The sequence below is a fragment of the Copadichromis virginalis genome, linkage group LG5 (assembly GCF_057382275.1).
Source record: "Copadichromis virginalis isolate Kocher_CV1m ecotype Utaka linkage group LG5, C_Virginalis_male_GT1.1, whole genome shotgun sequence".
Taxonomy (NCBI): Eukaryota; Metazoa; Chordata; class Actinopteri; order Cichliformes; family Cichlidae; genus Copadichromis; species Copadichromis virginalis.
Genome location: NC_140622.1, coordinates 10,630,522 through 10,643,904, shown reverse-complemented (window position 1 = coordinate 10,643,904; position 13,383 = coordinate 10,630,522). Strand labels below are relative to the sequence as shown.

The 13,383-nt window shown below is 39.2% G+C and overlaps 1 protein-coding gene across 5 annotated transcripts in view; it reads right to left on the bottom strand.

Annotated features, from left to right (window-relative positions):
• Positions 1–12,682, bottom strand: part of itpr1b (inositol 1,4,5-trisphosphate receptor, type 1b) — an 80,161-nt gene extending 67,479 nt beyond the window's left edge. For all 5 annotated transcript variants that reach the window (XM_085455813.1, XM_085455815.1, XM_085455814.1 and 2 more), the window contains exons 1-3: positions 12,472–12,682; positions 11,323–11,436; positions 5,165–5,235 (exon numbers count right to left, since the gene is read on the bottom strand). In XM_085455813.1, coding sequence (XP_085311939.1) covers positions 5,165–5,235; positions 11,323–11,414 — 163 coding nt within the window. In that variant the 5' untranslated portion in view covers positions 11,415–11,436; positions 12,472–12,682. The remainder of the gene's footprint in view (positions 1–5,164; positions 5,236–11,322; positions 11,437–12,471) is intronic.
• Positions 12,683–13,383: the final 701 nt, after the last annotated feature.

Genomic DNA, 13,383 nt, shown 5'->3' with positions numbered 1-13,383 from the left:
TGCTCCAAATCCAATCTTTGAACAATAAAACTCTAAAGCACACCTTTTGCACACTTAACCAATTATTATGCAAAGAGCAATAAGTATGTAGGTTTTTAAGGGAAAATCACTGAAATAACAAAATAAAGACATTTATATACACTTTCCTGTCATCATTGGCATTTTAGAGAGCATCACGAGTTGTCATAGCAGAAAACTACAAGTGGATCCATTTTACTGAATGGTAGCGTCATTCTACTCTGTAACATCAGTGAATAATGAAAGAAAAAAAAAATAGGTAAAGCAGTATTTCCTGTTTTAGAAATACTGCTTTGTAGAAAATGAATTTCACATTTGGCCTCTGATTTAAAGCTCGCAATTTGCTCCAACAGAGTGAAGTGAGGCAACCCTGATCCCTGATTCATAGTAATAACTGTGAATTTTATCTGGGTTTAGGAAGTAAGACGAAGCTACAGAGACTTCTACAGAGAATCATATTTTCAAAAAATGAAGGCCTTACACAGTGCATCCAGTACAATACCCATGCATTACCCTTTTACGCTAACATGAGGGCAAGTGAGTAATTTTTCCACTCATAAAGACCACTGCTTCTTTCTCTTTTATTGGTCCCTGTCTCTCTGCCTTAGCTCTGTTAAGCCTACCAGTGTAGTTCCCCCAGGCATCCTAATGTAACAGAGCAAAACAAAACCCTCAGAGTAGGTGTTTTCCCAACTGATTACTTAACATTTCCTGTTTCTTTAACAAGCTAATCATGACAAACTTCAAAAGGAGATGTCAGTGCCTGAGTGATGGTTCTTAAACATCTCTAATTCAATCTCTTGCTTGATTTCATGACTTTGGTTTCCTAATTCCCAACTGAAAGCCGTCATAAATAACAACCTTTTTCATTCATTTAAATGGTTTAAATTCACATTTTTCATTCCTCATGCGCACTCAAGCCCTACTGAAAATACTTGTGAAGAAATAATATGTTTACTCTGAGCCTGGAAAAAAAGAACAAGATTGGTATACATACATTCTTGAAAAAAATTAAAGGGAAAATTTTCAAAACATCTCAATAGGGGGAAAAAACTCCCTTATCCTGATAGGGACTGAGTAATGTGTTAGGAATTAAAAGATACCACATTTTTTGATAGAAATGTAGCAGCGACACCGACCCTAGCCAAATGCAAACTAGCAAAAACAGTCAAAGATGATGAGGAGGAAACATGTCAGCTCTAAATCATTTTGGGTGTTGTTTCAGTGTTGCCCCTCTAGTGCACCTGTTAATTTCATTAACACCAAAGCAGCTGAAACTGATTAAAACCCCCTCTCCTACTTAACTGTACCGTTAAATAGCTCAAAAGTTAACTGACTTGATGGTAAATTAATTAAAAAAAAAAAAAAAAAAAAGCAGTAAAGTGAAAGAAGTCAGGGTAATAAATGAAATTCTAAAAGGCCAAAAGCTCTTTGTGGGTTTTCTTACACATTAGTTAATATTTGGCTGTATTTAAAACAGCAGGTAGAACAGAAATGGGGACATTTATTTCAAATATTTTACTTGCACATTTGGTGCATGACGTACATTTTGGGCACCAAAACAGCTCTGATCCACTGCATTGTAGACTTCTCAACGAGCTCTGAAGGTGTCCGGTGGTTAAGAAGAAGATGAGGCCTCCAGGGATTTGACTTGCTTGTCCAGCACATGCCACAGACAGCTGATGCTACATCACATCAATTCCCAAAGCAGTCATGAACAGTTTCTTACAGTGTGGCAGGGCAGGTAAATTTACATTTTTAAAACATCCCATGCAGTATGCGGTCTGAAGCATAGAATTCACATAAATGCCAAAACCAAACGTTTCCCCTGCTAACCATGGCTTTTTGCTCTTGCCTTTTTTCCTCTTAGAGCATCTTGCTACCTGTTCTTTCTCAGGTAAATAACAAATGAGTCCAACAACACATTCCAGTTTTTACTAATTATATGCAAAGTGCAGCTTGGATGGCATCTCAAATTATATAATATTTATCAGTTTTCTGGATTTTGTGTTTCTAACAACAAAAACAGTCATAATATTGTGCACGAGAGGACGACTGAGCAGAGCTGAGCGCCAAGCTTTCCTGTACCCACAAAGTTTTATATGCACAGGTAAAATGACATGCAATCATGGAGTTAACCTGTATGTGAACATAGACTGACATACCTGTAGATTTAAAATAAAACTGGTTCCCTACATACATCCTTGAGATAAAGACTTTTTAAACAGCTTACAGGTTCTATTATTACCAAACCAAGACGTCAGGATTTAGCTCTGGTTTCACTCTGTTTCTATTGAACACTCGCCTTAATAGAAGAGGTGATACTACTGTCTGTGGCTGGATTATGTATTACTTCACAATACCACCAATAAAAAATCTCTTTATTGCTTCCTTGACTCATAAAAATGATCTGTAATCTAAATATACCATTTTATTTAGGATAATATATGTAAGTTTATGTCATAAAAGGAACCCTAGCATGATACCAGAAGTACATTTATACAGTTCCCCTGTGCAGTTACTGCAGTGTATTCATTAACCACATCTCTGAATATGATTTGAATAGGTCAGTCAGACATGAACACATTTCTTTGCATCCTCAGCTGGAAAAGCAGGCCTTGTTTAAACTCATAAAAGACTGCTGCCTATCTGCTATTCATCCAAATTTTCCCTGGTACAGAAAAGCAGCATATAAGGCTTTAAATGTGCAAGACTCATAAGGGTAGTGTGTCTGAACTGTGTGCTGACGACAAAAGTAATTCAGACTGTGAGAAGAAGACAGCGTCTCTGGATATTTTTTTCTGTGTACTAGTTTTAACTTCCAACTTCACAGAAACAAAATGTGTTCCCGAACCTAAGCTGTCATTTCCACCACAGAACTGTGGCCACTTTTACTGCAGTAGCCTGAGGGCAATGTTGTCGTAAAGAAATCAAAAGATCTGCATGATTCCTGAAGTGTTAAAAACATGAATAGGACCCGCTAAGGACAATTTACTTTATATTGTGGCTGGAGCAGTTCCTGGTTGACTGCTCCCACTAAGTGGTTATGAAAATTACACCATTTTATTAAACCTAAAATGCTCCACTCCCCCAATAGTGACTCAATCAGATCCCCATGTCATCACACACAGCTGCAAATGTTCTACTTTGAATCTGATGCTTCAGTAAATCAGGTCAGTCTATGGTTAGCATGCTATGTGGAAAGCAATTATAGCTAAACTATGAATATAACTGAACAAAGAAATGGTTCACGCATGTGGTGTGTGGTGTTTTCCTACACAGTGCCAAACAGACAATACAGCTACACTGATGAAAAGCATAATGCATTTTCAAAAGAATACCATGATTTAAAGAACTAAATTAGTTTGAATCAGGTATTCACAGGTTTTAGAAGGAAGAACAGGACGAGTTCTAAGCACTAAAGTGAAAATATTCTGTGCTTTTTAAAAAAATCTTAGTTATGCATTAAGACTAATTTCAGGAAACACAGAAATAAAGTCAGCGATTAAAGAATGTGTATGAAAACTGAAAGAGAAGCTAGAAGAAGCTAAACTCAGTGATTCAGAGCATGTGACACAAATTATCTACATCCGAGAGGTACACTGAACACCATCTGCATAAAAAAAAAGAAATATGATAAAACTGAAAGTCTTTTGTTGTACCTAACAATAGGTTGGCCCATAAATGCCCATCATAAAGGCTTTGGTTATATTTTGTAAACACTGTTGGAGCTCACGCAGCTCTTAACAAAGCCAGTCTGATCTCAATGAATGAGGAAGGTGATGTATAAATCCTCTTTGATAGCGTTGGCATACAATCAAAAGCAGAACTGTACTTGGTGTTCAAAAGCAAAACACAGTCTTATTGTATTTTTAGACACATGCCTCCTAGTTAATCTGTGCATGTGTTCACGCTGTCAGTTTAGACCCTGCTATTTAGCAGGGACGGCAAGTTCCTGTGACAAGCTTTTTGTTTACAGCTGCCTGGCATTCTGCCTGAAAGAAACTACATATAAGAACAATAACACAACCACACGTGATAGAGACAAAGCTATTATGTCCACACAACAACACTTGCTAGACTAGAAGACTTGAATCTGAAACCATCAGCGTACTAGTCGGGAAACTGCTTACCCTAGGCCAGTAGATATAAAGGATCAGCCATTTCTGGCTGCCTGGTACTGACACTATATGAAGATAACCATCAAAATGACACTTCTTTTTATTCATTCTTGATTTTTCTTTTGGTCAAATAATGTGCAGGTTTATCTTTGGCTTTTTGGCTCTGGGCACAGACTATTCTCCTCCTGGATATCATCACTCAGGGATGACCTGACATAAGAGATCATCAATTGAGACATGACAGGGACACTTGAAGTCCTGCTAGGCTTCTCATGTCTAATGAGACCAATTTAATCTGTTTGGAAGGAGCACTGCTACAAGTCAGTGGATGTGTCCTTGGCAGCTGTGCCATTTCACTTGCAAAACAACTCAAAATAGGGTCAGAATTTGTAATATGAACAGCAAAATTCATGAATCCATCACAGCTAAAAAGGGTTTGCTGTACAATGATATGTCAAATGTATTCTTACTCCCTTTGCTGCCAAGAGAGTATATCTGAACAGTACTCAACTGCTTCAGGTAATTATGGCAACGCAGTCCTTCTAGGTTTTCCCTACTCGACATCCTAGTATAACCATTGCCCTTTCCATCTCGAAATTATTTCACAAGCACAAAAAAAGTTGTGCACACAACTTCCAAGTTAGTCACCTTTAATTGTGAGGGTTAATATCCAAAAAAAAGAGTAAAGACTATTTAAAACCATTTAAAATATATTGTTAGTTGTTCTGAAAACAAACAGGGCTTATATAACTTATTGGGGTTGTATTATACTCTGCATTTTCTAAATAGTTAAATAAAAGATCCAAGCAGAAAATGTATGCATATAATCCATCCTGAGCATGGGCACAAATGACCACAAAACAATTTGCTCATGAGTAACAGGTGAGACTGATGCGTTCTCCTGCATGTTTCTACGGCATCTTTCAGTTTGAATGTAAGGCAGCAGTGAGCATAAAATGGCAGCAACACAGACTCATTTCATGAAATGTTCATCAAGAGAGAAGCGAGTGATTTTTAGACCTTACCTCTGAATTTCTTAGGGGGGTTGTTGAGGTCACCTGTATCTGGTTGTACCACACAGCGATCATCCACAAGCCTGCACAGACAGCCATCATTATGAGTGAGTCAATAAGGACATATGCAAATGAAATTTGCTTTAATCCTCAGAAGGGTTTAATAACTTTTTGAATAACAGCATTCCTAATGATATTACGATATTATGAGAGAGTCATATTAAATTAGGGCGATAATTCAGGTAAAACCCATCACTATCTGGATTATTCTAATTCATGCAGCTCATGTACCCAAAATATGACTGAATACAAAAACAAACAAAAAAAAACTTTTCTTAAATAAGCAAAGTATTGTGTTTCCAACACTTTTTACTTTATTTGTTCACTGTAGCATATACGATGGAGCCCTGTAGAGACAAAAATGGTTATTGTGTGGCCTTGAACTAGTAACATATAGCTACCAACTCAATAACTTCTGGCCACAAGTTGGCGTTTCATGGGAATGAGGTATGCAAATCTTGTGGCTGTATCTTAACTGTTTATAGTCAAAATTAGGGATGCTGCTTGGGACAGGCATTTTGAACAGCCACATTCTCTGCAGAGCCCAAAACATTATCAAAGACCGTCTCACCCAGGTCACCATCTGTTTGAACTGCTGCCTTCTGTAGGCGTTACTGATCCATGAAATCCAGAGGTACCAGATTCACTCACAGCTTCCAAATCCAGTAATCGCTCCCAACAAATAAAGATAGCTCCATAACGGTTTTATACTGTGCCCTTAAACATATGTCATTTTATGTATTTTAAATATATTTTATGTATGTGTTTATTTTAAAGCACCACATTAGAGCAGAACACCTAAATTCACTGTAATGCCAAGTACAATGACAATTAAAGGCTTTCTGATGTCTTAACAATTCAAAAATCGTTTAAACAAGCCAAAAATGGAGAAGAAGTCTAACAGCAAAACACTCAAAATACCGAAAAGCATAATCTACCGGAAAAGGTTAAATACTGACCATGCAAACAGTGCATGAGTATTCAAGAGACATACTTTAATAATCAAATTTAATGCTTTAAATGTATGGAATATAGGCCACACATGTTTCTGTTTATGCCATCACAGAATTATGCAGGCACGCACACACACAAACACACACACAGGAACAAACACCCCAAGTGTGCAAATGTAAGGAATGCTAGCAGCAGTATCCCGCTTTTCTTGCATGCTAGCATCAACATAGCTGTATCAAAGGTGGTTACGAATTGCTTTAGTTGACTGGTCATATTGCTGCTTTACCCTGACACAGCCTATATAGATGCTCTCATTTTCTTCATTTAAAGTACTGCAGAGCTGTGCTGGTTTACACAAGTGTCATGCACTTACTCTTCACCTAGCTTGTTTAAAGCCTTCACACAAAGAGTAGGGGGCATAGCCTTCAGTCAGGGCTGCAACCCCTTATAGAGACAGTGGCATCATAAAATCTTAAAACCAATGCTCTAATGCTTTTATGCATTTATAGAATAATTTGTTTATATTTGTAGTATTTCTGGTGCCAACTCCCAAAGGTAGCAACTTTTAAACATGGACTTAACTACTAGTGTACATCCCTCGACCAAATATCCAGAATCTATGAGTGCTGTGAATGTTGACTCACTGGCCTGGATTTGTGGGACACTTAAGCATGTGCTGACCAACTTTAATCACCTCAGTGCGAATGCGCAGAACATCAAAAAGAAAAAAAAGAAAAAAGAAAAATAGACACACAAACAAAACCCTGAAATTGACTTAACTTAGGGGTACTGCACTGACCGGTCAAAGTTCACCGTACACTGTTTTAGACTCCACTGTACCCTTAATGATGAGTATTAACACTTTTGTATTTATCAATAAAGATTGTTTGATGACCATTAGAATAGATTCCAGATGGTAGCTCCAGTAATCTACACTATATTGCCAAAAATATTCGCTCATCTGCCTTCACAGCCATATGAACTTGAGTGACATCCCATTCTTAATCCATAGGGCTTAATATGTTGTCAGTCCGACCTTTGCAGCTATATCAGCCTTAGCTGTTCCACAAGGTTCAGGAGTGGGTTGCTGGGAATTTTTGACCACTCTTCCAGAAATACATTTGTGAGGTTAGACACTGATGTTGGACAAGAAGGCCTGAGTCCGCTCTAATTCATCCCAAATGTGTTCTAAGGTTGAGGTCAGGACTCTGTGCAGGCCAGTGAAGTCTTTTACACCAATCTCACCCATCCATGTCTTCATGGACCTTGCTTTGTGCACTAGTGAATAGTGTTGTGGTAAAAAGAAGGGGCCATCCCCAAACTGATCCCACAAAGTTGGGAGAATGAAATTGTACAAAATGTCTCTAAATGACAAAGGATTAAGAGTTTCTTTTACAGAAGGGGCTGAGGCTAACTCCTGAAAAACCCACCCTCCACCAAACTTTATACTTGGCACAGTGCAGTCTGAAATTATTCTTATACTAATCCTCGTACCAGCAAACCCAGACTCGGCCATCAGATTGCCAGTTGAAGAATTGTGATTCATTACTGCAGAGAACATCTCTCCACTGCTCTAGAGTCCAGCGGCAACATGCTTTACACCACTGCATTCAACACTTTGCATTGCAATGGTGATGTAAGGCTTGGATGCAGCTGCTCAGCCATGGAAACCAATTCCATAAAGTTCTCTACACACTGTTCTTGAAGTAATCTGAAGGCCACATGAAGTTTGCAGGTCTATAGCAACTCACTCTGCAGAAAATTGGTGACCTCTACACATGATGTTCCTCAACATCTTCTGATCCTAGTCTGTGATTTTACGTGGTCTACAAGTTAGTGGCTGGGTTGTTGTTGTTCCCAATCACTCCCACTACCACAAACAGCTGACTGTAGAATATTTAGTAGCAAGGAAATGTCATGAATGGACATGTTGCGCAGGTGACGTCCTATCACGGTACCACGCTGGAATTCACTGAGCTGATGCCTAGGTACTAGGTTGATGTAATGCACCTGTGACCATGGATGTGATTGGAACACCTGAATTCAATGATTTGGATGGGTGGGAGAATAATTTTGGCAATAATGTGTATATAGGCAGAGGCTGCTCTCACTATGACTTTTGATGCACACCCAATCATTCTGTTCTGAAAGCAGACCTGAAATGTGAAAGCAACTGCTCAGTTCAGAATAGAGAAGCAAGGTTAACTCTAGTAGACGTCCAAGGTGTAAACACTTAATGTCTTGCCAGCTCAAATATAACAGAGGAGCCCCATCCCAGCATTAGTAGCTTGTAATAATACAAATTTTTTTAACTTATTCAAGGTATTGTTTTTTGGTGTGTCAAGTGTACAGCACTTTGTTTTTAGCTGGGAGTTGTCTGAAAGTGCTATATAAATAAATTGGTTGCTTGAAACTAATTACTAACTGCTACTTTCCTCCGTATTTTACATGCTTCTACAATCATAGATGAATTAATCTGACACAACAGTATATGCAATATTAATTCTGCTCTGTCACAGCTCTGTCAGTCAGAAGAAATACAAGTTTCATTGTCATGACAAATCTTTTTTATGATGTCCCCAAAATGTTCCCAAGCAAGCAAAGACACACAATCTCTCCAGCATGTCTTGGGTCTGCCCCAGAGTCTCCTTCCAGTGGGACTCACTTTAATGACCTCATCTAGATGATGTCCATGGAGGCATCCTAGCTACCTCAAATTTCTTCTGATGCAGAGGAGAAGCAAATCTATTCTTACCCACTCACAAATAACTAAGCTCCTCAACCTAAGGCTGAGCCCAGGTAATCTTTGCAGATATTTTTGCTGCTTTGTATCTATTTATCGTATCATTTGGGGTACCATCCACAATTTATCACCATAGGTGAAGGTGGGAACACAGACTGACCAGTACATTGACAGTTTCAGCCTTACTGTCAGCACTCCCTTTGCTGCAAAAGAGAAATCTGTCCAAGTTCAGATGTGACACCTGAGTTCAAAGAACTGGACAGATATTAGGTGTCTGAAAGCCTTTTTTTAGAATCCAAACAGTGTAAACCACCACATTTCAAAGGGGTTTGAGAAGTTGCTGAAATCATTCCTGTAGCTTAAAATTATAAGCTGTAAGCAATTCTCCTGTCTTTCAGGGCCTCTATTTTGGGAACATTATTCCTCTTTGAATCATAGTTTTCTAAATCATCAACCTCCAGTGAAAGCACAAATTTAAAGTCAGTAGTACGATAATTACAATTCAGGGGAAGCCCCTGGGATAACTATAAGACAGTATATCGGCACAAAGAGGACACTTGTGTAGGATGCACGAGCAGGTTGATTCAGGTGCATCTTTTTATAGGTCATTCTGTACACACTTGCACTTCTGCATCGTCACAGGGCTCCTGTGACGATGCAGAAGTCACATGTCGTGAGAAACTTCGCTGCAGAAATGAAAAGCTGATCACCTCGATCACACTGATGCACCGATGGGCCGAGCTCCAAAAGAAACATGAAACTCAGGAGTCAGTGAAATCCAAGGGCAGAAAGTGGCCTTCAGGGCTACACTATCATTGATTGTCAGCCTTCCCGCACCAGTCGTGATCCAGGTAAATGCACCTGTCTCTCAGGAGTGCAACACTTAATACAATAAATCTATTTATAGGTACGTCCTCTAAGCTATTCCCTTTAACAGAGAGCGCTCACAGAAGCGGATGGGCTGGGAGGGGGGATTACTTGGCATAACAACACAAGATAGGAAAATTGACAAGCTCCGTCATGGTGGTAGCCTTCAAAGCTGTGCTCACATTTGTTGCTATGGTAGGTGACGCATAACACTAAAATTGTTTAAGAGCATAGCGTCTGAAGGCAAGGAGAAGGGCTCGACTCATCCTCTGGTAAACGGCAAACTGAAATAGTGACAAGGCAAGAGCAGAAAAACTGCAGCTCTTAAAAGGGAGAGGGAGGACAGGACAATACAGATGCTGTGCCCATTTTCACCTCAGGAGAAGAAAAACAAACTCCCCAGGACAGCAAACAGAAAGAAGCAGGAGGGAGAGAAACAGGCTAATTCTGGGTGCTGAAGCCTAAGATGCCAGACGCTGGACAGGAACATTCACATCAATGATCGCCCGCTGTTCCTCTTTTAGCCTTCTGTTTTTCCTCTGTGTGCCAGTTGTGTGTCAAGACTTTCTCAATTTCCACATAATGAGATGCACTTTTAACTCACTGCCTACAATTAGGAAGGAGTGGAGATGTCAACTAGTTGAAAACATGGTACTCAGCATGTACCGGGAGAGTAATTTCAGGCACAGAACAGCAAGCAAACACAAAATAAATAAATAAAGCTACAACTACAGGACCTAGCACTTCTCAGAGAGAACACTGGACTGACACAGTTATCCAGAGTGACATGGTATGTTGCTGTGTATTCATAGATAAGAAAAGCTACACATTTGACTGAAATAAGTTGCAACACATCAGGTACACACAGCATAGATGTCCTTAAATTTGAAGATTACAAGCACGGTGTATCAGCGTCTTCTGTAACAGCTGCTAGAGCTGGTAGATACTGTGTTCTATTTTAAATAATTTACTAAGAGACAGCATTTACCAGCCACTGCTGGTAAAACCAAGCAACAAAACTGCAGCATAACGAACAAGTTCTACCCATTACTGTACTAATATTTGAGCTAAAATATTGATGCCTGGCCATCTGCAAGACAGGCTAAACAGTGTGCAAAATAAAGCCTCCAAAGGACCAAACCCTGTTACGTTTTCCTGCCTAGTCCAAATATTTTTCTATCCCAGTCTCTGCAATACATCAACTGAACTGGAAACACCTGAAAAAACCTCATCTTTCTTTTTCATTAATTTTGGTTAAATCAGTTATTCACTATCACCTTTTTTATGTTGACTAAAGACTGGCCAATCTGATATTTGTTAGAGGCCAATATATACATTGGTATCGCCATTCATGTTGTACATTATAAGTGAAGCTTATGAAAGAAAATTGGGTGAGATACTTAAAGAAAAACAACACTTGGGTCTTTTGGCCTTGGCTCGAAACAACTCATTCATTACATGGGTTAGTTTGTTCGTTTTGCAGTGTGTTGGAATAGGGAGATGGTGGAGGAGTCATGAAAATTAAGATAAACACAGGAAGGCTTACCCTAAAGTGCTGATAAATCCACTGGTGGAGCCTTCTGCATACAGGGAACAGATGTCCCCGATATGGAGGAAACTGGACATTTTGTCTGACATGGTTTCTCTGTGGTGATAACACCTGCAAAAAGTTGACAACATGAGAATTTAAAGAATCATGACAGACAGCAAATACAAGCAAGCCATACTTATTTAAGACATTTAAATCATTTCATGCAGTAATACAATTCAGGTGTACCTATACTGTAAGCTGCAGTGGTTATGATCACCTATTTAAACTATTATTACCTTTATGATTTTGCTACCCATTGTTTGTCTACTTGATTTTTTAGGCCATTCTCAGAGCACCACCTACTGCAAAATCACCAATGGCTATAACAAAAACTACTATTATAAACATTAACCACAAATAACTGAACTACAAAGCCGTCCATTCCCCTTGCATGGCTTTATTTTGTTGCCAGTTCTGCCTAACAGTACAGCTTGTACATATTTATGCAATATTCGTTCATAGATTTGTTAGAAATGAAACAGTAAAAAGCTTCATGTGTATTGTGCTGTTATAGCTGGGTGAAAGCAATAGGTCTGGTATTTAGGTGACCTGTTTGCTTTCAGGCTACGAGACCTCAGCTCGAATGAAAGACCACCAGCTATACCTTCTGTGGTCTATATAATCTGTGATTTTTGCAGTTACTAAGAACCACCCAAAACCTATGTCACCATCATTTCAGACTGAGAAGCTCATTGTCTGTAACACTGTAGCATCAAACATCACTAAGGGGCAAACATATTTATAGTCCTGGATGTGATTGTGAAGGAACAGAGACATTTAACAAAAATAATAAAAGATTAAAATTAAAAAAAATGAAATCAGAAGTCTCAATCCACGCTAGACATGTAAACTTTCTATTCCCTTCTCTACTGCCCTGTGTCAAAGCACGTAAACTAATTTAAACGTCTCGTGGCACATTTGAACCGAGTTGCACGAGCATTCTAGCTACATTACATGTCAGGTCGCACGAGCTGCAGCAAGACAACAGAAACAAACGAGCGCGTGGGCTACTTCCTTGACAGGGATGCTTGCATCTCAGTGACAAAATGAACAAAGCCCGAGCCTGGAAAAAAAAAAACTAGCGTGCACAGGCAAGGACTTTACCTGACAGAACTAAAATGAAGGCGTCAAAGGATAGAGGCAGAGAGAACCGCGGGAAGAAGTGGGTCAGCACGGGATAATTTCCACAGTCCTATCCTCGGTTAAGTCCATGGCAGTGAAACTCCAGGTAAGAGCAGCCTGAGAAGACGTTATCTCTGACAGCTGAATGCGTCCTCGGCAACAATCCTCTTCTTACCTCCTCCACATGTCACCGCAGGAACGCCCCTTTCGTTACTATTTATAATACGGCAGTGCTTCTTGGGTAATGTAGTTCTTTAGGCATTTAACTCAAAAACAGAAACAATTTTCAACCTGGAGCGGAAATACGTGACCTTAATTATTGTAAATAAATACAATGTATTCATGCCCAGTGGCATAATAATAAAAAAGTAAAATATGTATATATTTTAAAAATGTATAATTAGCCATAAGAATGAAGAAACTATGGTGTCTTTTAAATACTCTGTAGATAAATGGTACTCTATCCGAGCACTCAAAGTACATTATGTAACTTGCCTAACACAAACACTCTTTCTATCTAACATTGATATTCCAAGAGATGCATCAGAGAGCAACTCAAGGTTAGCATCCTGCCCATTTGGCATGTAGACTGGAGCAGTCAGGATATCGAACTTACAACCTTCCGATAAGCAAACGACCTGCTCTACCGCCTGAGCTACAGCCACCCCATAACTAACACTGATAAAACGTCTGTAATATCACATGCCGTAAGCCTTTTGAATACAAATAAAACCCATAGACACGTGTTCTGGACTAGTAAACATATCTCTGGGGGGGGGGGGGGGGGGTCACATCCATGTGACTTGTTTTTTTGTTTGTTTGATTTTTTAGTGTCTACATTATTTTACGTATATGATGTCAAAAACAGAGGCAACCACACTGCCTTGTAAAGAG